Genomic DNA, 25,946 nt, shown 5'->3' on the forward strand with positions numbered 1-25,946 from the left:
TTTATTCTGCTTCCAATACTATTTTGTTTTAGTACTGTGTACTCTTTCCTTTCTTTTCAGAAGTATATTGGTCGGAAGCGAATAGATGCCATCTTATTATTACTGTTGTTTATTTAACTATGGAAGCAGTTTTACTGGGTACTTCTTAGATTTTCAACTTTGATGCTTTAAAACAGCCAGTATTGAGTACTGAGCATCTCTAGGGTAACAGAGCAGCAGCCACAGTAGTGGCAGAACTTGGTAAGATGCTCACTCAGGCAATTTATTCCCTATTTCTGGTAAGCTGCTCTGGCCCAAGCTTCCTGATGCTGTGCCTGCTACCTTAGGAAGAAGCCCTGGTCTTCCATGGGGAGTCTACACCCCTGTAGCTGCTTTTCTGCTTGGTATATCCCTCCTTGTCCCTTAGAACTGTTGATCTGCCCTCAACCCCACCAGTCCTCTACAAATAGCATATTCTACTTGTTCCATAATTTCTAGTTTCTAGTTAGAGGTTTTTCAAGAAATTATGTTAGATCAAACAACTGTATTAGACAGCTAAATTATAAATTGGTCATCAGTATTTTTCATCAATCTGGTTTCATTTATACTCTATCAAGGAGAAAATTGGAGACTTGTTGGTAATTTGTTTCTTTCTTTGTATCATTGACTTAGTAAATACTTATTGAGCATATGCTCTGTGGCTTCCACTCTCCAGATACTGTTACTAGTTTCTAGAATGAGACTTCTATGCCTTTGTGGAGCTCATATTTTAGATGAGGAAACAAGAAGTAAACAAATAAATATACAGTACTAAGCAGTAAAAAGTGCCAGGGTGAAAAAGCAGGGTGAAGGAATAGAGAGAGATGGGTAGGACCATTTCAGAGAGAGTAGACAGAAGTGGCTGTGAGGAGGTGGAGGTTTAAGTAGAGATCTGAGTGAACCAAGGATCTAGCCATACAAAGAGTTCATGGCAGAAGCAGCAGCAACACAGGGCTGTAGGAGCTGAATACAGTGGTTGCAGGATAAGGCACCAGGGTGGCTGAATTAGGGGGAGGGACTGGGGAGAAGGGGAAGAAGACAAGCTCCAAAAGTTAAGAATGTGAAAATAAAATTAATTAATTAATTAATTAATTAAAAATACAATAATTATACCTTCAAAAATGTGAAAATATATTTTGCATGCCTCCAAAATCAAATTGTCAATATCCAAGGGAAGATAGTGTCTGACACATTATACCCAGTGGATAAAATTCATAGCAGACACTTGAGTGGGATGCTCCTATCTTTCTTGTCTTTCTTGTGATACTGGGTGGTAACCCAAAAACGTGGAATTTTTTTTTGGTTAGGAACTATAAATTAATCATAGGAAATTAAGGATGTTTAGAATGATAGGGTTGAAGCAGTTAAAAAAGAAGTTTGGAAGGAAGAAATGACTGTGAAGTAATATTAGCTAAAATAATCTTGGGAAAGATGGCAATATGAACAAAGGTTTCTGACACTGTCCTTATCAATCCTTAATGAAGCCTCTGGCAGTTAGAGAACATCTTTGGCCTCCATTATTTAAATATATCCTGGATTTGACTATTTCTCACCACTTCCACTGCTAGCTGGAAATGTTAATACTTTCATTCATCACACATGGAGCCCAAAGTGAACATTAGTGGATTTTTAGGGGCTTTTCAGAAGGCATGAGCTATTTCTGTGAGTTGGTCCTGAGATGTGGAGAGGTGAGTGATTTCCTTTATTATTTCTCATGGAGAGGGTTAAGAATGACACTGATACCTCATATTTGAATGATTCATAGATGATGGTGTACTTTTATATCTGTAAAGCAGATTGAACGCATATGTTTGTACTGCCTTTTTGGTAGATTCAGGGCTAGACAGGCCACCTGACTGGCTCACACTCAGTGGTTAAGGGCAGAACCATTGCTAGAATTCGGGTCTTTGATTGTGCTCTGTCAATTTTAATAACAACATCACATTGTTTCATAGGATATTATGTCAAACAAAAGCCAGTTTCACTTCTTTTCTTGTCCTATCCCTATTATTCCTTTCTACGGAAAGGATATTAGCAGTGTTGTCATTACCCAGTCTGCCTGCCTGCCTGTCTACACATCCATCTGTCCTAGTCTGTTTGTTTGTACTGCTATAACCAGTTGCAGACTGAATAATTTATAAAGCACAGAAATTAGAGGCTGCGGTTGTGGCTCAGTAGTAGAGCGCTTGCCTCACACGTGTGAGGCACTGGGTTCCATCCTTAGCACCACATAAAAATAAATAAATAAAATAAAGGTGTTATGTCCTTCTACAACTAAAAATATTTTTAAAAAAAGCACAGAAATTAATTCTCTCACAGTCATGGAGGCTGGAAGGGCCAGGGTTGAGGCACCAGTAGGACAGTTCTGGTGAGGGCTGCTCTCTGCTTCCAAGACACTGCTTTGGTCCTGCAACCCCCACAGGGGAGGGGGGCCCTGTGTCTTTATGTGGGGGAAGGCAGAGGTAAGCAAGAGACTACTTGCCTGAAGTCTCTTTTATAAGGGCTTTGATGCCAGTCATGAGGGAGGAGCCATCATGGCCTAATCATATCTCAGAGGTGTTACCCCTAATACTATCTCATTGGCAACACTGGAATTTTGGAGGGGACACATTCAAACCATTGCAGAGTGTGGATTTCTCTGTCTACAGCTGTCTTCCATGTCCCTACACAGTGGGTTGTTCCCCCTGCTCATTACAATGTATATGACTTCAGTCTTTAGCCATATGTTGTCATACATCTAGGTCAGTACATCTAGATCTAATTAATACTTTTCCTTTGTATGCCTGTATTGTTGGATGTATTGCAGAGTATTCGTGGTTTTTAAAAAGAAAATTCAATATTTAATATGATGAAGGTAATGCCAATGTATGATATAATTCATCATAGATTAATAATTTATTTACTTCTTAAAATATATGAAAAGAAGTATAGTGACAGTTTTTATTTGCTACAGGTTTTACCACTTTTGGTCACATTTTCATTTTTCCTTAATTTTCTTAAGAATAAAAATGAATTATATCATTAACCAGTATTTTCTTTTCTAAGCAAATTCAATGTTTTTTTTTCAGGTTATCATATCAGGGAAAAGTCTAAGCAAGTCATAACATTGCTAATGGATGAACAGATGCTGTATAAAGAGAGGGAAGTGGCATGTCGGACTAGACGACGCACTTCCTACTCCATGACATTTCCTAAAAGATTACCTAGTACAGGTAACTCACCAACAGCATGTGCATCTGCCCCCACACCAGAAATTCCTGCTTCAGAGAAGAAGCACCAGCTTCTTAAGGTGGCAAGACTACGTAGTAAAATTGCGTATAATGAATGCTCGTCTAAAATGCAATAGATATCATCTAAGAACAGTTTAAAAATATAAAATATTTTAGTACCAAATTATCATTATTATTATTATTATTATTATTAATTGGTACCTGCAGTTGAACCCAGAGGCACTTAACCACTGAGCCATATCCCCAGCCCTTTTTTGTATTTTATTTAGAAACAGGGTCTTGCTGAGTTGCTTAGTGCCTCACTTTTGCTGAGACTGGCTTTGAACTTGTGATCCTCCTGCCTCAGCCTCCCAAGTCGCTGGGATTACAGGCATGCACCACCATGCTTGGGCCAAATTATTAATACTATATTAGTACTAATATTATGGTATCAGACTTTATACTATAGAGAACAAAGATGAAGAATGTGTAATAGAATATTTTATGACTTCAGATTGCTTTTATCTTAGAGTCAAATAAAATGTTTTTGAGCTTAAATAACATTAACTAGTGACTATTCTATTTGACATCATGAGTCAATTTTAATTTATTTGATTCATAACTGGAATGTGAAAGAGTACTGTTTTCTAAGATCTGTGTCTTGGCATATGTACACAACACCATCTGATCCTATACATCAAGAAACTGATATTTCCTAAAGTATACCTCACAACTCTAAAAATAATCCAAACATTCTTCCAAGGTAATACTTTGGACCTTTCATTTTGCCTTAAACTTCAAATCTAGACTATTGAACTTTTTTAAAAAGGGAGTTATTTATAATACTATAATAAAAATCAGGAGAAAATAGAGTGATCTTTTCTAACAAATTGATAGAATATAAAGGAATATCATTTTGCCCTAACTTCTCTAATACAAACTTTGTTGGTAGGTTGTACATAAGGAATGGACAGTTTGAGGAAGCAAAAATATTAATGAAGTATGAATTTGATAACTGTCCCTTGAAAGGAATTAAGCTTGGTGCCACAAATGAGGACACAGTAGGAGTAGGGGTTTGCCTCCTAGTTTTACATGTGAGTCTGTGGTTATGGACTGAGTGTTTATGCTGCTGCCTGCCACCAAGTTCATATGTTGAACTCTAATCCTCAGTGTAACGAGGTGATGGCCCTGGGAGATGATTAGGCCATGAGGGTAGAACCCTCATGAATGGGATTAGTGCCCTTATGAAAGAGACCCCAGAGAGCTCCACTCACCCTCTTTTTGCTGTTGGAAGTCACAACAAGTTGGAAGTTTGTAACCCAGAAGAGGGTTCTCCCCAGAACCTGACCATGCTATCACCCTGATCTCATACTTCTAGCCTCTAGAAATGAAAGTCTGTTTCTTTAAGCCACCCATTTTATGGTACTTTGTTATTAGCTGCCCAAGCAGACTAAGACATCTATTAAGATCCTGAAGCTGGGCATGGTGTTGCGTGCCTGTAATCCCAGCAGCTAATAGCTCATATAAATATAAATAGCTCATTCCAAGTGTCAGTTGAATGTGGAAATTTAAAAATATTATTAGTAATATCAATACAAACCAATCCTACCCCTCCAATCGTGCTTTTCTGACTTAGTCAAGAGTTCTTACATGTTTATTCAAGACTTATTTATGGATTGGAAAGTAGAAAGGCATTCAAAGAAGTCGCCATTGTAATTATAACAATAAATGCCATCCAGATGCTTCTTAAAGTAGTGGAACTTCTTTAGGGGACCCATTTCTTTTGAAATAAATCTCCAAAAGAGATAGTGACCCATTCTGAAATTTTCTCATGAAGGTTTGAATTCAGACTGACATGAACAGCAGAGTAAAATAACCAATTATGACTCATCCAGAGTTTCTTATCCCTTTGCTACTTCTTTATCACCTTCTTGTTCTTCCTTCTTCCATTACTTATCTCATTTCCTTCCTCTTTTATTATAAACACATAATTATTGAATGTTATTATTTGAAATTTAGATATCCAGCAGAAATTTGGAACTATAGCAGTGAATGAGATAAAGTTCCCTTCAAAGCCAAGTGTGGAGGGCATGTACCTATAATCCCAGCTATTAGGAAAGCTGAGGCAGGAGGATCACTTGAGCCCAGGAGTTTGAGCCCAGACTGGGCAACATAGCAAGACCTCATCTCAAAAAAAAAAAAAAGTTCCTTTAATTGTGGAACTGTCACTTTAGTGACAGAGACAGATACTAAACACACATAAACAAAATAGATATAAAATATAGCAAGTCTTATAAAGAAGGGGAAAATAGGTCAGGGAACAGAGCAACAGAGATGGCTATGTTTTAGGGTAGGTAGAGAGGGGAGGGCTTCTGGAGGAGCTAAGTATTTAAACAGACCTGGAGGGCAGTATAGGAGTAATCCATGCACAGCAGGCAAATGCTTTGACACTAGAGCAGATGTGGCATGGGAAGTTGTGAGTTTAGGAAGTGAGTCCCTAAATCACTATAGTGCTTACTCATTTCTGAGCCATTTTTATGAGTCTTATAAGAAACTATAGTTTATTGCCTTGTAGTCCTAGATTGAAGCTTTTTTTTTTTTTTAACCCAAATTGATACTCCCCAGCTTTATGACACATCTTATATACCAGGCTGGGCTCTGAGTGATTTTTAACATTTAAAAAAAATCATGTTTTGTCACAGTTTATTTGTTTAATACAATAAACATGCATTGAAATAAATAAATAGCACTTACTGTCTTCCAGATACTATCAGACACTTTTCTAGGGAAGGTAAGTAAATTGGGTGTATTTCTGCTCTCATGGAAGTTATATCTTGAGGTACGCTGTGTGCTTTCAAGTCTGTTTCACATAAAAATTTTTCCAAGAGTGTTTTGGCCCATGATGGTATCATTGAATTAAATCTATATAAAGTACTACTTAGAGTGAATAGTGAATGTTTGGATGTAAAGGCACAGAAAACAAATTGGCGAAAAGACAGCCTCTTCAATAAATGCTGCTGGGAAAACTGAAAATCCATGTGCAGCAAATTGAAATTAAGCCACTTTTTCTCACCTTGCACAAAACTCAACTCAAAGTGGATTAAGGACCTAGGAATTAGACCAGAGACCCTGTGCCTAATGGAAGAAAAAGTAGGCCCAAATCTTCATCATGTTGCATTAGGTCCTGACTTCCTTATTCTAAAGCACAAGAAATAAAATCAAGAATTAATAAATGGGATGGACTCAAACTAAAAAGCTTCTCAACAAAGGAAACAATAAAAATAATGTGAAGAAAGAGCTCACAAAGTGGGAGAATGTCTTTACTATATGCACATCAAATAGAGCACTAATTTCCAGGATATATAAAGAGCCAAAAAACTCAACACCAAAAGAATAAATAACCCAATCAATAAATGGGCTAAGGAAATGAACAGATACTTCACAAAAGATATACAGTCAGTCAACAAATATATGAAAAAACATTCAACTTCACTAGTAATTAGAGAAATGCAAATCAAAACTACTCTAAGATTCCATCTCACTTCAGTCAGAATGGCAATTATCAAGAATACAAGCAACAATAAGTGTTGGCAAGGATGCGGGGGAAAAAAGGTACACTCATACATTGCTGGTGGGACGGCAAATTGGTGCAGTCACTCTGGAGTTGCAGTCTGGAGTTGGAGGTTCCTTAAGAAACTTGAAATGGAACCACCATTTGACCCAGCTACCCCACTCCTGAGTCTATATCCAAAGGATTTAAAATCAGCATACTATAGTGACAGAGTCACATGAGTATTTATGGAAGCTCAATTCACATTAGCCAAACTGTGGAACCAACCTAAATGCCCTTCAATAGATGAACAGATAAAGAAACTATGATATATAAACACAATGGAATATTACTCAGCTTTAAAAGAGAATAAAATTATGGCATTTGCAGGTAAATGGATGAAGTTGGAGAATATCATGCTAAGCGAAGTAAGCCAGTCCCCAAAAACCAAAGGCCAAATGTTCTCCCTGATATGTGAATGCTGATCCATAATAGGAGGTGGCATGGGATGAGTGGAGGAACTTTGGGCAAAGGGAAGGGAGGAGCAGGGAGGGGACATGGGGTCAGGAAAGATGATGGAATGAAACAGACATTATTACCCTAGGTACATGTATGACTGCACATATGGTGCAACTCTACATCGTATACTACCAGAGAAATGAAAAGGTGTGCTCCATTTGTGCACAATGAACCAAAATGCATTCTGCTGTCACGTATAACTAATTAGAACAAATAAAAAAAATTACTGTAAATTTGTTTAAAAATCTGTTAAGATTATTTGTATTTTATATATTCATTGTCTATCTGGTAGATGCATATATATATATATATATATATATATATATATATATATATATATATATATATATATATTTGTGTTCAGAAAAGAGTAACTAAGTTGGAGCTGGGGTTGTGGCTCAGTGGCAGAGCACTTGCCTTGAATGTGTGAGGCACTGGGTTCGATTCTCAGCACCATATATAAATAAAAAATAAAGGTTTGTCAACAACTAAAATGAATAAAATAAATAAAATTTAAAAAAAAGTTTAAGTAAATAGTCATACTAACTGTTTCCATGTAAGTATTTGAATCTAAAGTGTACTCTTGTTTGGTATCGGGGATTGAACTCAGTGGCACTCAACCACTGAGCCACATCCCAGCCACATCCCTATTTTGTATTATATTTAGAGACAGGGTCTCACTGGTTGCTTAGCACCTCGTTTTTGCTGAGGCTGGCTTTGAACTCACGATCTACCTGTCTCAGCCTCCTGAGCTTGCTGGGATTATAGGTGTGTGCCACTGCACCCAACTAAAGTGTATTTTAAAGGAATAAATAAAACTGACAGTTTGTTGGAGTTGGGAAAAGATAAGAATATAAATTGGAGGGCATTATTCTTGTGGGACAAGACAATGAAAACTTGGATAGATAGATAGAGATGGATAGATCAGTCAGAATTAGGTGTGTTTAAAAGTGATACTAGGAGTGGCCATAAAAATATTAGCAACTTAAACATAATGGGAATTTCTTTCTTCTAAAATAATCAGTGGAGGTATCCTAGAACTGATGTGACTTTTTATAACATCAGGGGCTCCTGGGCTCTGTCCGACTTTTTGCTGTACCAAATTCCACATTTAACTTCCACCTCATGATTCATAGCTGCTTGAGCTCCAGCTATCATGTTTGCATTCTCACCAGATGGAAAGAGGAAATGTTGGAAAAATGAGATTCTTCTTTCCTTTATGGGCACTTATTGAAAGCTGTGTATAACATCTTGGCTTACATATTGTTTAGCACTTAGTCACTTCTAGGTGCAGCAGAGGCTGAGAAATGTAGTCAAATACCCTGGTAACAGTGTGACCAGATGAAAGTCAAAGATTCTATTATTAAGAAAGAATAGGAGAATAAATGTAGGAGATAACAAATAGTCCATATCATAGTGGAAAATAATACAAGCAAAAAATGGGTTAAAAATGGTAATATCTGATGGTTTGACTAAATAGACTAAAAACTATAAACTTGAATAGGTAGAAAAAACATGCGCAGATAGTTTAGAGTTCTTAGAGCAATTCATAAAGGACACAATAAACAGTATTTATAAATTTCAATTTGATAGGACAAGGAACCATTGTAGGCCTTGAAGAACAGAAGGGGGTTTAACTTAGTCACACAACTTAGCTTTCTTATTACTGAAAACAGCTGTTGATTGAAGATAATCCTTACTGCTTTGTGTGAATTGAAGAAGATAGGAATTGGAGGGAAGCTTTGTGAGAAACTTGTTTTAGTCCAGGCATAGGACCTACTCCAGGGTTATGGAAATGAGGGAACAGTAATGTTTAAAGATAGCTCAGCATATGGAGAGGCCTTAGGGTAAGTGGACAACATACTGGAGAAGAAAGGGAGAAATTGAAAATGACACCAGCATTTGAGTTAGAGAAAATAGAGATGAGAGATGGTATCTTACAGGTAAATTTCCATCAGAAGGAATTTAAAGATGTTTCTACATTAGTTACAGTGGAATGCTAGAAATCTGAATCCCAGGCTTTGGGATCTAGAGCTGAGACAGCTGCGCCTAGCTTCTTTGGTAAATTAGCAAGGGAAAAGAGGTACTTTGAAGAAGGTTTTATAAACACATCACCACCACCACTACCACCCCTGCCATTCCTGAATGTTTCCCCCAAATTTTAATTTGGGTAGATAGCTTGGGTGGTTTTTGTATGGATGATTTTGATTTTGAAGGAAGAGATGAGCTGAAGAATAATTGCTGCTTGATGGCAAAAAAGAAAACTACAAAAAGCACAATTACAACATAGCTTCTCTGAGCTGTATGCATCAGAGATAGTCTCTTTTCTTAGAGGCAGTAATTATTATTAAAACTATCTCCAGAGACATTGCTTACAACTAGACCAGCAAAACATTACCCGTGTTGGTCATCTAATTTTCCATAAAGAGCTCTTTAGTGGTACTATTATTTGCAGTACAGCTTTTTCTATACTAAGAAGGATTATTCTGGGCTACATTAAATGTAATAGCATTCTTCATCATGGAAATATTTTATTTCCCTGCAAATAGCATATGATTGCTGCTGAACCAAAAGTTATATTGTGAGGTTGTTGTCAGGCTTGTATAATTTACACTCCTAATGGTGTGTTGCTACTTCCTACAGTTAACTTTGTACTAACAGTTGACATAGAGTCATACTGGGTTGGCTTATCACATGTGGACATGATGACAGGGCTTATAATTGAAGTTGTGGTTGCTACTAAAACATTTGCACTTATGAATGTCAAGAAGTTGATTTTTTTAAATTTAAAAGTAAAAATGTACGAAAGAGAAAAAAATCCAGAAATTTATATTCTCTGACTTCAAACCAACCATTATTAACATCTTGGAATATTTGCTTTCGGTCTGCTGATTTTTATCAGAAAAATCATTCTATTCTTGTAAAAACAATATAGCCTTATTATAAAGAATCAGTTACTTCCAACCTCATTACTTAATAGTCATCATAAATGTAGGGTGAACATAATTCTAGGCAAGCATACATATAGAGAGATGGATGGCATTGAGAGATGGGTAGTTAGAAGTTATTTTTGTAAAAAACAGTGTACTACATGCTATTTTTTAAGTTAACAATATTAAAGGGCTACTTCTAGCAATAAAATTAACTAGGAGCTCCCTCTATTGCACAATAGCCAAAAGCTGCAAATGACAACATTATCTGAGGCATTATTGCCTCATAAGAGCTATGAGAATTCTCCAAGGATCTTTTCTTCCAAAAATTTTAATGTGATGGTTTGGATATGAGATATCCTTAAAAAGCTCATAGTGCAGTGCAGGAATGTTCAGAGGTGAAATAATTAGATTATGAGATCTGTAATCTAATCGAATGGATTATTGGTTGGTGTACTGTAGGCAGGTGGGGTTTGGTTGAAGGAAGTGGGACATGGGGGGGGGCATGCTCTTGGGGATTATATCTTGTCTCTGCTTCCTAGCTGCCATGAACTGAACAGCTGTCTTATGTCATGCCCTTCTGCCATGTGTTCTGCCTCACCTTGGGCCCAGAGCAATGGAATTGGCTGACCATGAGCTGAACCTCTGAAACTGCGAGCCCAAATAAACTTTTCGTCCTCTAAGCAGTTCTTATTAGGATTTTTGGTCACAGTGACAAAAGGCCAACTAACACATTTAAATAAGTAAATGAAATAAGAACAGAACACATGAACTGGGACCAGAGTAACTTGGAGCTGATGCCTGTGAGAAGCTTTAGGTATTGAGTTACTTCAGGGCGTAAGAAGTTAAGAAAGTGAATTTGGGGCCTGCCTTGAATATTAGGAACAAAAGCCTTGGATTACTGGGCTGAACCCAGGCCCTCAAAAGGGGCTGAAGTGATCTCGGTTTTTTGCAGAAGACAGCAGACTCATTGCACAAGTTAGGGTTATGGGACTTTCACCAATTAAAAATCAAGCAATGAGATTATCATCCAGTATCACCACACCAGCAGAAAGTAAGCAGCAAAGAACATCTTTGGTTTCCCAAAGATGGTAGACATTGGAAAAGTAAAATATGAAGCCACTATGTATTTAAATATTTAAATTAGAAAGGATATAATCATATCAAGAAATTATTAGGACTGAATTATTAAATTTGGAAAAAAAACATACAGGAGTGAACAATACCATTGAAATAATAATATGTCCAAAAATATGTTCAAAAAGAAGAAAATAGTAGATGATTGGTTGGAAGAGAGAGAATGATAAGTAAATAGTTTCTCTATAAAATGTTAATGTTTAATTTTTGAGTAAAAAAAAAGATATCTGAAACAGTTGGTGGCCATGTCATATAAGTTGGAGGTGGGTGGGTTTACAGAATTGTATTCCAAAGGTCTTTGTATATTTTGAAAGAAGATTTAAAATATTACTTAACTGTAAACTTTTAAGAATAGACTTTTAAGGATAAACTTTCAAGATAGAAGAGAAACAGAATGTATAAATTCTAAACAAGTGGCAAGAAAAAATGGAGTGAGAATAAAAAGAAGAATAAAATGGTGCAAATGGAAATAAAAAAGTGAAATGATCGAAATAAGTCAAAATATATTAATCACAATAATTATCAGTAAATTAAATTCATCTGTTAAAAGGCAGAGATTATCAAATTGGGGAAAAAGAAATTCTGATGTATGTTGAAAGTTCACATCAAGGTTGAAAGCAAATGGATGGAAAAGGATAACTGAGGCTTGTTCTAACTAAAGAAAGCTGGTATTGCTGTATTAATATCATACAAAGATAAAATGTTCAATTCCCAAGAAGATAAATTTATTTATGTTTGAATTGTATGAGCAAAGTTGGAAGAAATATAGAAAAGAATTAAGACATCTATTGTCAACTGTTGATAGGCAAAGTTCATCAAACATTTTCAAAAATTTGCATTTTTAATTGATAACATATATGCTGTAAGGAAACTCTTTACATTTCAAAAAAATCTATCATATGCAGACCACTTTTTAAAATTTTTACCAAAATGCAGTTAAGTTTGGAGACAAGAAAAAAATAGAAGTTAAAAATTTCCATGTATTAGAATATGAAAGTATTTCTTTGGAATCAAGTAGAAGAAAAGCATTATCATTATTCTTGCTAAATCAGCTTTGTACTAGAAGTTTCACCCATAACAGTAAAACAAGTAACAGAAGGTAAATTGTAAGTATTGAATGGAAGAAACAAATATTATTTGCTGATGATAGGACTTGTATATATAAAACTTGAAAAGATTGATAGACATTAAAAACAATAGGAGTTTTAGTAAAATGGCTGGCTAGAACATCAAAGTATAAAATCAAGTTATATTCTAAATATTGGATACAAATATTAAATATCATTTTTTAAAAGACACCATTTGTAATAAGTAAAAATCATGATCTACTTAGGAATAAATCTAATCTTTGGCCCTTGCCCACTGGACTCTATGAGCACACATCTTTTCCTGATGTGAGAATTAAAAATGTCTGCAGACATGGCCAGATGTCCCCTGGGGACCAAAATTTCCCCTAATTGGGAACTGCTAATTCAGTGCAATTACAATCAAATCCAAGAAAGGATTGTAAATTTAAATTTGAAAGCTAGGTGTAGTGGCCCATACCTGTAATCCCAGCAACTTGGGAGGCTGAAGCAGGAGAATCACAAGTTGGAGGCCAGCCTCAGCAATTAGCAAGACCCTTTCTCAAAAAATAAAGAGTTGGACATGAAACTCAGTGGTAAAGATCCCCTGGGTTCAATCCCTGTAACAAAAACATAAAATGAATTTGATGAACTGACAATACAATTAATCTGGAAAAAATCAAAAGATCAAAAATAGACAAGACATTCCTGGAAAAGACTAAAGTGAAGGGCTTGTCTTTCTAAATAATCACACTAAAACTATGTAATCACAGTGTGGTTTCAATGCAGGATAGGTGCGTGGACTATTGAGATGATATATGAACTGCTTGGTAAATAATAGTGGGATAATTATCTGTATTGAATAAAATGAAATCAGGACTCTTCCTCATAACAGGCACACAAAAAAAATTCTATTTGAAATAAGGACTTAAAGGTAAAAAAGCAAAATTTAAAAATGTTTAGAAGAAAATTTAGACAAATATCTTTAAAATTTTTTTAAATATTTTTCTTTAGTTGTAGATGAAAAGACTTTATTTTATTTATTTATTTTTATGTGGTGCTGAGGATGGAACCCAGTTCCTTACACATGCTAGGCGCGCGCTCTACCACTGAGCCACAACCCCAGCCCTGAGAAGCTTTTCCCCTAGTTTCTTCTCTGGTAGTTTTATGTTGAAATCTTTAATCCATTTTGAGTTGATTTTTGCAGGTGGGGTGAAATAACAGTCCAATTTCATTATTCTGCATGTGAATATCCAATTTTCCTGGGATCATTTACTGAAGAAACTGTCCTTTCCTCTTGTGTGTTCTTGGCACTTTTGTTGAAGATCAGTTGACTGTAAATGTATGGACTTATTCCTAGGTTGTCTGTTCTTTTCCAGGGATATACATGTCTGATTTTGTGCCAGTAATCATATGCTTTGATTAACTTCTGTGGAAGGTTTCTTAATTTTTATTAATTTTAGTTTTTAACCTTTGTTTTATTTCTTTATTTATATGTGGTACTGAGGATTGAACCCAATGCCTGACACATGGTAGGCGAGTGCTCTACCACTGAGCTATAACCCCAGATTATTTTTATTTTTATTCTAATTAATTGTACATGATGGCAGAATGCTTTTGATTCATTGTACACAAATGGAGCACGATTTTTCACTTCTCTGGTACAAAGTAGGTTCACACCATTCGTACAATCATACCTGTACCTAGAATAATGATGTCTGACTCATTCCACCATCTTTCCTATCCCCATGCTCCATCCCTTCCCATCCCTCCCCTTTGCCCAATCCAAAGTTCCTCCACTCATCCCATGCCATTCCCCCCATTATGGATTAGCATCCAATTATCAGAGAAAACATTTGGCCTTTGGTTTTTGGGGATTGACTTACTTCGCTTAGCATGATAGTCTCCAACTCCATCCATTTACCTGCAAATGCCATATTTTCATTCTCTTTTATTGCTGAGTAATATTCCATTGGGTATATATACCACAGTTTATTTTTCATTCATCTATTGAAGGGCATCTAGGTTGGTTCCACAGTTTGTCTATTGTGAATTGTGCTGTATAAACATTGATGTGGCTGTGTCACTATAGTATGCTGTTTTAAAGTCCTTTGGGTATAGACCATTTGTTTCCATGTAAGATTGTTGTCATAATTTTTTTTTCTTTTTTTCCCTTCTGGTTCTGAGGATCCTCACATATGCTAGGTAAGTGCTCTAATGCTGAGCTACACCCCAGTTTCACTCTGCCAAGGTTAAGGCACTCATTCCCCCAGCTTGGGAAGGTTGGTGGCTGAGTTCTTCTTCAAGAATTCCTGACAGCCAAAGAGAACCTATTCGCCCAAGGTCATTCTTCCTCCTTGAGGAAACCTACATCCAATGACTTCTGGATATGGTCCAGCCCCCTTGCTTCCAGGCAAGACAACTGTGAAGAGATATTCCAGTCTCTGCTTCCAGAAGGATTGGCTAAGCCCTCTCTTATAATCACATCACAACCCAGTCCTGCCCGCCTCAGTCCTCATGGATATTGTTTCCAAGAGCACTTCTTAATGAACCCCCCATGTAGAAATATGAGTCTTAAGAGTGTATCCTGGGAAGCCCAACCTCCAACAGATATAAAATACAGGACATCAATAATATGTGTTCATAGTGAAACAGAGAATAGAGGATAAAGCAAGGGGGTATGATGTTAATAATTGGTGATCTGGATGATGAGTATATAGGATTTTGTTTTTGTATTCTTATAACTTTTCTGTATTTTGAAATTATGACAAAATAAAAGTTTAAAAAATAGAACAAATACCAGTTACCTGAAGATACTTTTGTGTAATTATGCTCTGAGACAATGAAATTGGAGTCAACTTCTTCTAAACTTCTGATTCTGCAAAAATTAGATATAAACTTAATCACTGGGGGACTTTACATTTATATCTTATCAGTTCTCCATCAGCCCACTGAATGTTTTCCATGATGGGGTACATTGTCTATTATAAGAAACTATTTTAAGTAAATGACTTAATTTACTTAAATGATACCTGAAAGGATACTGTCAATCCATAGCAACAATGTTAATCAGATGTTAAATAATAAATGTAACAGCTTGGAGATTTGTTCATTTTGTGGAGCATTTCAGTTCCAAAATACACTATTGCATTGCGCATGTCTGACAGTCTGTCAGTTTGATATCTCATCTAAGATCTATCACAGGGTTTGTCAGTTCTGCCTTGAGGTATTATCTGAATGGTGCAGGCTCAATGGGGCTATAGCTTCTCTCTAGATAGTTTCTACTCCATGCTTACGACCTCAATATCTGGGCACTCATCTTCGAACACCCCACAGCACCATTTCCTGCAGGGTCTTTACTTTTTTTTCCTCTGAGGTTTCTCACTTGGTTTGATGTCAGAGGGACTTTATTTCTGCTAAGGAAGTAAATTTGTGTCCTCCCCTTTTATTTCTTTTGAAAATCCAGAAATGTTGTATTGTCATCTAATCTTACTAAGCACACCTCACTCACTTCCAGTGTTTAGCTGATGGCAAAAATTAAATAAATAAATACAAAGAATGACTTTCCATAGACTTAACTATGTGCTAACTGCCTTCCTTCTTGCACTGTAAGATAGGTTTCTTACATTTTAGTTCTTCTAGGCCAAAATGCATCCCCAAAGATGCAAAATATTTTTCTTTCATAATTCTTGCTATTCTTCAGTTTCTCTAACAATTTTCTTTAAAATTGGCCTTTTGAAAATGTTATTAAATCTGCTTCCCTAATGTCTAACCCTAAGTCCATATCATCTCACAGAGAATTTTGGTGCTGAATGCTAAAGGGGCAATAATACGCCTCCTGATTAAATCCATAGAAAGAAGATGAATGAGTTAAGCCCCAGTCACCACTGTTTGCCAGTGTTTATACACCCAAGCCCCAGATAAGCTCATTTTAATTATTCATTTTCATGTGAGGTTGCAACAATATGAAAAGCTACAGCCGTAAATAAAAAGTACTTGTTATTTCCTCAGTATCCCTGATATGTGCGTACTGATATATGCGTAACTTGCTCTTTTTGCCAATAGTTCCTTCTGCTTGGAATAATTTTTCTCTTCCTTTACAGTGGTTGGAATCCTAGTCAGCCTTCAAAACCTTGTTCAAATTTACTTCCTGTTTCAGGTTCTTCTTACAGTTAGTTCATTCAAGAAAGTTCATTATATAATTCTTCTCATTGTTTCCTATAAGTCTGTATGCTAATCTTATCTTTCCACTCAGGCTCTAAGTTTTTTTGAGGGCAAAGACCATGTCTCATACCATTGCTTTTTGATGTATTTTTCTTGTATAATTCCTAAAATGATTTTGAAAAATTATGTACCTCCTCGTACATTTTTAGATTGATGTGGAATTTTATAAGAATGAATAACTTCAAAGGATATAATTCTGGCATATTATAAATATTGACATTAAAGACAGAAGAAAAGAAAAATAAACTGGACTAAGTTTTATTCAGGAGTATCTAAGAGAATCTAAATACCATTGGGATTGGTACCTATAATCATTCATTTGAAAACAACACAAGAAGTCTTTATCTGCTGGAAATTTTAGCATCATTTTCTTTTTTTCCTTGAAGTCATAGTTTTATTCCACATTCCTTTCCAAATCTTATCCTTATATAAGCTGTTTTTGTGCTCAAAGTCTTTTCACATCAAATATGCACATAAATTGAAATTATTTTTCAAAATCTTCTGTGAGCAAAGGTTTTAAGTGATAAAATATTCCTTCTAGATTGATTTCTTATTACAGTTATTGTTAGTACACAACCACAATCTGTCAAAACCATGTGAATGCATTGTAAAAACTATCAAACATATATAAAATACTTACCAAACATAAAGAATATACTTTTATTGCAAATGCATGCTTTTATGAGATACATGGGATTATTCCTTTACCTACATATGAATATTACTTATTGATAGATATAATCAGGGTTCAGCATAAATTCTGTTTTTCATTTTTATAGATGCAAATACTATAAAAACTTGTTCATATGAATTATAGGTGGGACTAGAAGGTGCTTTATTATAGTACTGTCAGTTTTATGAATTCCTTCAGAGTAATATATCAAAATTATATATTTATTATAAAAACACTTTTCATCTCTTGTTGACTATTAACTAAGTCTTTTTTCAGTTATTGAAAGCAAAGAATTGAAGCATCTTCCTTAAAAAAAGTTTTGTTAAAATAGTCAGTAGGAATAATTTCTTAATTTCGGAAGTAAACCCCAAATGTTACTAAAATTTACCAAATAACTATTAATTAAGCCTATTATACTTTAATTTGACTTAATATACTCAGAAACTGGGAAAATAAAAAATGTTAATTGCAATATACCTGTCAATACAATAATTTTTTGATAAAGTGATTTTATTGTAGCATGTGGTTTAAATATATTTTTATCAACTCTTCGGAACTGCAGATATGGTTCATTTAATTTTTGGAAAGTACCTATCATATAACCTAGTTGACAAAGCCAACTCTCATTGTCTAAAACAACGAGTCAAGTTGGATTTAAAGTTTTGTTTTCCCATAAAATATATATTTATTTGAATAAATGTAAAAATAGACATTGTTCTGATTACCTTCACACTACTGAGTTCTGATCCTAAGGTGAGAACTCAGGCTTGGAGCTTTGTCACAGTTCCCTGAGTTGATGACATAAGGATCCTGCCCCAGGCTTTCATTTACTGTGCTCTCAGTGATCTCTTCCTTAGGGATGATGCGTTGTTTCACAATATTTGGGAGATGAAAATCACAAAGACATCAAGTGAAACTTGTCACCTGTCCTGCTGCCCCATACTTTAATACTGTATATCTGAATACCAAACACCTGTATGGACCAAAACACCCTGTTATTCGTGGCATGCTTTGCCATTAAAAGAATATCTGTGAGACAGGATGCTGGGGTTTTTGGGGCCTTGATAAAGGAGTCCTCCCTAACGCAGTGTTTTTCCCCCCGACTGTTGTTTGTCACCGTAGAAGTTCTTATGCTTTGCAGTTTAATAAGATGAATGAAGGGACATGTCTTTCTTTTATAAAGTGGGGATAAATTGATTATGAATGTGATGGGGAGAAGACCTAGCCTGCAGCCTCTATGCAGTTGCATCCTCAGACAGATGGGTTTTTGGAAAGAATATAAGCAAGCATTTTGGATATGTAAGGTGATTGCTTTAAAAGGGTTTGTCCCCACCTGGGAAATCTTTATGAACCCTCAATTGTGTATATACCAGTTGAAGATAGCTTTCTTTTACTTCTTATTGCATATAGTAATATGATGACCTAGAATGGGTACATGTGACCTTCTTTTACTGTCAGTAATTGATATGAGAAAGGGCTAGAATTTAAGTTGTATTTTTTAAATCATTCTGAAGTATCCATTTATAAACAAGTGATTAATACTCTAAGTACATGTTGGCAGATGTGTATTAGTTGGCAGAATGAATCTTGAGAAGCAATTAAAAATTATGAACTAATACAAAAACATTACTCTTTTTTGCTGAAGTAAAATATTAGCTTTATGTCGTTGACAGAAAAAGCAGGATTGAAACAAGAGCTGCACCAAGACATGCAGTCGCCTGCTGGCACGGTGTTGTCCCAGGAAATTCTACCACTCAGGATAAATTCTTGGAAATCAACAGAGGTAAGTCACTGCGGTGGATTCTTTTTACTTTTGTAACAAATTACCAAAAACTTTGTGCCCACAACACCACACATTTGTTAGACTGCCAGTTCTGTGGGTTGGAAGTCTGACCCTGGTCTCTCTGGGCTGAAACCAAGATATCTGCAGGGTTGCGTTCCTCTGAGAAGGATGCCTGTTTCCTTGCCTTCCCAGTGTCATGTGCTTGTCTTTTCACTTTGTTTTTGGTATTTTTTATTATACAGGGTTTTAAATATGAATAAGGACAAATTACGAAGTTTCCCTTTATCCTTTCAAAAACATCTTAAGAAATTTTTCCTTCTCCTGTTATAATCAAAATCTCTTGTATTTTCCCCTAAGAATTGAGGTCCTTATTCCTCTAGAACTTTACTATGTATTTATTATACCATATATTATTTTATTTGTGCCCTGTGGATAGGCAATATTTAATTTACTGAGTAGTTTATCTTTTCCTACTCATTTAAATATCTTTTTATTACAAAATTATTGTAAACTTACAGGAAATTACAAAAACGGTGCAGAGTTCCCACCATCCAGCTTCCCCTAGTGTTGAGTCGACACCTTTTACAGCTGATGTAAATGCCAACATCAGGAAACAGACATGGGCATGTTAGTGTTAACTAGACTATAGACCTTATTTGATGTTTAGTTTGTTTTTAAATTCAGTATTCAATATTTTTTTAACTTGTGTTTTTGTATTTGGTTCCGTGCAGTTTTATCCTACACAGATTTGTGTAACTAGCACCACACTAAGAATATAGAACTATTCCAACCCCACAGTAGTCCCTAATGCTACCCACTCCACACCCCCAACCTTATCCTCTAGCAGCAACTAATCTTTCCTCCATCTCTATATAGTTTTTGTTGTTTATTTATGTAATTTATATTATATAAATGGAATCAGATAGTAAATAACTTTTTGAGATTGAATTTTTCACTCAATGTAATCCTCTTGACATCCATTCAGGTTGTTGCACATATCAGTAATTTATTCCATTTTATTGCTGAGTAAAATCACATTATGAAAACCTACCAGAATTTGTTCAGTCATTCACCCAATGAAGATTATTTAGGTGTTTCTGGGTTTTGGCTACTTATGAATAAAGCTGCTATGAATATTTATGTATAGATTTTTGGTGTGGAGTTTTCATATCTATAGGATAGATGTCCAAGAGTGTGGCTGTTGGGTTGTATGATAAGTATGTACCAAGTTTTATAAGAAACTGTATCATTTTATATTCCCACCAGCGATGTATGAGAGACCCAGTTCCTCTGCATCCACAGCTTTTGGTATTACCACTATTTTAATTTTATCTGTGACTAACAAGTTTATAGTGATTTCTCAGGGTGGTTTTAATTTGCGTTTCTAAAATGGCTAATGATGATGATCATTTTTTTATGTACTTATTCAGCTCATTATAAATTCTCTTTGGTAAAATACATCTTCAAGTCTTTTGCCCATTTCCTAGTTGAATTCTTTTTTACCATTGAGTTTTATGAACTTTTCATATATTCTGATACAAGTCCTCTGCTAGACATGTGATCTGCATGTATTTCCTTCCTGTCTGTGGCTTATCTTTTCATTTTCATTGCTGGGGACTGAACCCATGATCTCACACATGGTGGGCAAACACTCTACCACTGAATTGCAACCCAGTTTTTTTCTTTTTTAATTTTGAGACAGGGTTTCACTAAGTTGCCCACAGTGACCTTGAACTTTGATCCTCCTGCCTCCTGAGTAGAGGATAATAGGTGTACACCACTGAACCCAGCTTATCTTTTCTTTTTTTTTTCCCAACTTATCTTTTCTAACAATATTTTTCATAGAGAAAAAATTTAAATATTTGACGAAGCCCAATGTACCAATTTTTTTCATTTATGGATCATGCTTTTGGTGTCTTATCTAAGAACTCTGCCTAATCCATGGTTACATCTCCATAATTTCTGTAATTTATTTATTTATTATTATTATTTTTATTATTATTATTATTATTTTGCCTGTTACTGTCAAATATGCTTAAGTGTAGGTTTTCTCTTTCTTCCCTGTCATCCATGGAGGTTTTCAGTGCAAAAAATTCTGTCATCTCTTTAATTCTGAGATTGTTATCTGGTTTTTTAAATGCTTCCTACTGTTTATTTTTTTTCTTTCTTGGACTCCTACTATATGGATATTTTAGTAATTCTCTTTCTGTCTTCATATCTCTTAACTTCACTTTTTAGTTTTTGCTCCCTGATTGTTTTCTGTTTCTTCAATGAGTTTCTCCATCTTGATCCTCCAGTTTAATAATTTTTAATGCTATATTCATTCCATTATTTAGTCCATCTATGTTCTTTATTTTAACTATTCTGTTTTTATATTTAATATTTGTTTCAGTCTTCATATATTCTTCCTATTTCTTATTTTTTATATATTTATTTCAGTATTTTTATTAAAGTTATTTTAAATTCTTGGTCCATGTTTTCTAATGTTGTGTTTCAAATGAAATCTGAGATTCAGTTTTTTCCTTTTGAAAAGTTATGCTTCTCAATGGACTGGTTACCCCCTAGAGCTATTGGCTGCTCTGTCTAGGATTGCTAAAGGCTAGATCCTAGTCAGTATCAGCTTGTCAGCTTTAAGTGGGAAATGGGAAAATGGACTTTGGGTGGGCTGCATGTCTTTCCTCACCCTCCAAGAAGGACCAGAGCTAATCATGCCCCACTTCAGGTTCAAGGCCTCAGGATAAGTCTTTATCTTAGTACCCCAAGAAGAGGAGGCCTTAGAGGAGATGCTTCCTAAACTGTAAACATGACTGGGGAGTAGAAAAGGAAGGGGTAAGAATCATCCTCCCCCAAAGTTTTCTCATCTCCTCCCCTCCTAGGGCTTCTGTGCGGACCAGAAGGTAGTTCTGAATACAGCTTTTGAGTCACAGCGGGTGTGGAGGCAGGTGCCAAGGCAGTGGATGAGTGGCAGCAGTTCCTGCAGCTTCTTCCTTTATTTATCCTGCCTCTGCACAAGCCACCTTGTGCCCTAGGATAAGGCCAACACCAACTTCCCCACTCACACACAGATATACCAGTTCAGAAGAGCTCTCTGTCTCACTGGGCACCTCTTGGTTTTCTTCTTATTTTGGTGCCCTGCCCTTACATTATGTCAGCATTTATCCCAAGGGAGGTAGCCAGCAGCACCAGCACCTGTTCTGTTCTTTTTTCAATATTCTCTGACCTTTTCGGACATACACCTACTTACTTCTGTTTGCACTTGCATGTACCAATGTGCATCTTCTGATACATAGCTCTTCAAATGCTACTTTTTCTCTATTTCTTTGAAATTTTTCTGCTTAATTTCTATTAGATATAAGGTCATTTAATCTGTCCTTTTTCATGTTTTTCAACTGCTTTTTAAAATATTTTTTCTCCTGTCTCCATGCTGCACTTTAATCTATCTTCTAGTTCAACTTATTTTTCTTTTGTTGGTGCCTACTCAGAATTCTTCCTGTCCAGTGAGTTTTTTATTTCAATAAGTGCATTTTTCATTTCCAGGATCTCTTATTGCTTATTTTTAATATTAACATGTTTATTTCATATCTCCTTTTTCTGGGGGAGGGGTACCGGGGATTGAACTCAGGGGCACTCAATCGCTAAGCCACATCCCCAGCCCTATTTTGTGTTTTATTTAGAGTCAGGGTCTCACTGAGTTGCTTAGCACCTTGCTTTTGCTGAGGCTGGCTTTGAACTCACGATCCTCCTATCTCAGCCTCCCAAGCTGCTGGAATTACAGGTGTGTGCCACAACGCCCAGGTCTACTAGGTATTTTTTGTTTTTTTTTTCTGTTTCCTGTTTTCTTATTCCATAAAATTAATATTGTGCTTTTCATTATCTTTTCGAGGATTCTAAGCATATTTAATTTTAATACTTTTTATACTTATTATTTTCATTTTTTCTGGAATGAATTCAGTTCTATTTTACAATATTGGATTATAAGCTCATCTTCAGTGACTCTAGCTTTTAAAATCTGTGTGTATATGTCCCCTTACCTCTCTCTCCTTTTTTTTTTTTTTTTTCATTTGCTTCTTCCTGACCACTGGGACAACCTTACCACACTCAAGGCAGCTTGAGCCTCATTTCTTTGGCTGGTATTAGATATTGCAGATCTGGGGCCTCGTCCATGGGATGCCATGATTTACTTGCTGGACAAGTTTGTGTCCTCTTGCCTAACCTAGTGTAGTAATTTTTAGAAGCCACAACCCCAGACTTTGATTGATGGCAGGTTATTTCAGCCTCCTTCATAAACAGGGGATCCCAATGTCTGCACATAATTTCAAGGAGTAAGCCTGTATTCAGTGGATACTTTTACACTGTATATACCCCTCCAGAGTTGAGTTCCTGGTTTTCTCTGCCTTTTTCTGGACTCAGAGCCCCAGCAGTCCACAGCTTTAACCATTGTGTGTTTCTGTTCATGCTTTTTCCCATGAAGATGTTAATCTTAATTTCAAGCAAGACTTATCTTCTTAATTTTCACATTTATATTTTCTCTTTAATTGTTCTGTATTAGGAGAAGGAAGGTATCCCCAAAGAATGAACCTGTAGAACCATCTTGACTGTTGTTAAGGTTTAGATTAGGTGTCTCCCAAAAGCTCATGTGTGAGACAATGCAAGAAAGTTTAGAGATGAAAGTGTTGCAATACAAGAGGTTTAACCTAATCCATGCATTAATCCCAGTAGGGATTAATTTGGTGACTGTAGGCAGGTGGGGTGTGACTAGGGGCATTCTTGTGGGTTTTATATTTTGTCCTTGTTGAGCAGCGCTTTCTCTCTCTGCTTCTTGATCTTCATGTCCCCACACTCTTGTGCCATGGTGTTCTGCCTCCTCTCCTGCCCAGAACAATGAAGTTGGCCATCTATGGACTGAGACCTCTGAAACTGAGCCCCTAAATAAACTTTTCCTCCTCTAATTGTTCTTGCATTTTGGCATTTTGGTCAAATGGTGAAAAAGCTGACCAGAACAACTATAAATATCCTCCACTTATGACTGGAATTCTCATTCATTTGTTTGTTTACTGTGTCTTTCCTACTAAAAAGAAAGCTCCTAGAGAGAAGAAACTTTCTTAGTGTTATTTATTACTGAATCTTCAGTTCACAAATTTTCATTAATGAAGAAGTAAACGACTAACAAATTATGCATGTTAACTTCTTTTACTGTTGAAAGATGCTTCTTTGGCCTCCTGCTCAGTGCTTTGTTTAATATTTCCTTACATGATGTCTATGAGGGAGGTTGGAATTCTTTCTGGACCTTCTGTTTGCAACCCCTTCCTCCAACCCAATTAGGTATTGGAGTCAGTTGCTTTTGTAGCAGCTCAGAAAGGTACATAAAATTGAAATTTCACTATTGCTTAATTATATAATACCTCACAGATTGAAAATGCATAGTTTTTTTTTAAACATAAAACATTAAATCAAAATGACTTTTGATTTAAATTTGAAATTAGTCTATTTGTTGTTGATGACTTTTAGATAAAAAATAGACTTGAAAAATCCTGTGTGCTTTGGAGCCAGAGACATAAAATGCCAACTTTTCTTTCTTTCTTTCTGTTTTGGTATCAATCTTGAAGTCCTGATTATTTTTGTTTTTTTCTGTAGAAGAAGCCGTGATCACATCATTCCACAACTTATATCAGTGAGAAAAAAAATGGTGCCCTTCTCTCAAAAGAAGTTTAAAAGCTAGGTTTTCCTTTTTCAAAGTATGACCATGTCATCACAATATCCCATCATCCTACTGACTGTACAGGATCTCTTCTTACTGTCTGGAACATTTGATGCAATCCAGTAATGTCCTCTTCAGTAGTCTGCTCCTGTAGTTGAACCTTGCAAGTTGAACAGTAAAGCTAATTGTTGTGGCAGATGCACTGCATGAGAGCTACTGCATCTACATTAGCATTCTCAAGTTTCCTGATGCAGAATAGGAAGAAATGAAATTGTCAATTTCTTAGGCAAAATGAGGGCTGCTTAAAAATATCTTTAAAAATTTAAATAGAAACCTCTTTAACTATTCTCTTTCTACAAATGAAAGAAAAATCATCCTAAAAACAACAAATAAAATTTTTAACAGAATAGAGCGTTCAAAACCAGAAGATAATTGCTTAAATGATACTTTCAAAACTAGGTAAAGTACATTTATGACAGGGGTCTGTTTTCTCTGTGGATACTATCCAGAACTTTTGTTATTAAATTTGTTAATTTGTATTTTTTCACCACCTTAAAACCCTTCTTTTTCTTTTCAAGAAGATTGAACAATGAGATTGTGATTTTTTTTTTCTGGTCTCAGTTGTTTCCATAGTAACAGATAGGGATGCTGTGAAGTGGTTTACACAAAATGAAAGCTGACCAAATTTTTCAGCCTAGTTGTGAGTTACCAAATTGATTGTGATAGATGATAAATGACTATTTCCTACTGTTTCTGCTTATTATTTTGCTAAATGAAGAGTATATGTTTTTTGTTCTTGCATTTATTTTTAATATTTGCAAAAATTTGAACTCATCAAAGTTGTTAGAGAAATGGAAATTATATTGATTCTAATTATGTTAATTCATTATTCCTGTCTCTTTGCTGCATCATTGCTTTATGTTTAAAAGTCCTTTCATGTTTGTGCTTTTATTACTTCTTTTAAATTAATGAATACTTATCACAAAAATCCCAAACAAAATAGTAAAGAGTGAAGAGCGAAGTTTCTCCTTATTCCTCTGTCCTCCTTGAGTTCCTCTTCTTAGAGGAGACTGTTGCTAGCTGTTTTTTATGAATTTCATGGTGAAATTTGTCAACACATTTTTCTTTTACCTAAATGGAA

At 35.6% G+C, this 25,946-nt stretch overlaps 1 protein-coding gene across 1 annotated transcript in view; it reads left to right on the forward strand.

The window, feature by feature from the left end:
* The window catches only part of Enthd1 (ENTH domain containing 1), a 116,009-nt gene that overhangs the window by 19,675 nt on the left and 70,388 nt on the right, over positions 1–25,946 (forward strand). The window contains exons 2-4 of the mRNA XM_027929912.2: positions 3,087–3,307; positions 14,277–14,293; positions 18,981–19,107. Coding sequence (XP_027785713.1) covers positions 3,087–3,307; positions 14,277–14,293; positions 18,981–19,107 — 365 coding nt within the window. The remainder of the gene's footprint in view (positions 1–3,086; positions 3,308–14,276; positions 14,294–18,980; positions 19,108–25,946) is intronic.

The sequence above is a fragment of the Marmota flaviventris genome, chromosome 3 (genome assembly GCF_047511675.1).
Source record: "Marmota flaviventris isolate mMarFla1 chromosome 3, mMarFla1.hap1, whole genome shotgun sequence".
NCBI lineage: Eukaryota > Metazoa > Chordata > Mammalia > Rodentia > Sciuridae > Marmota > Marmota flaviventris.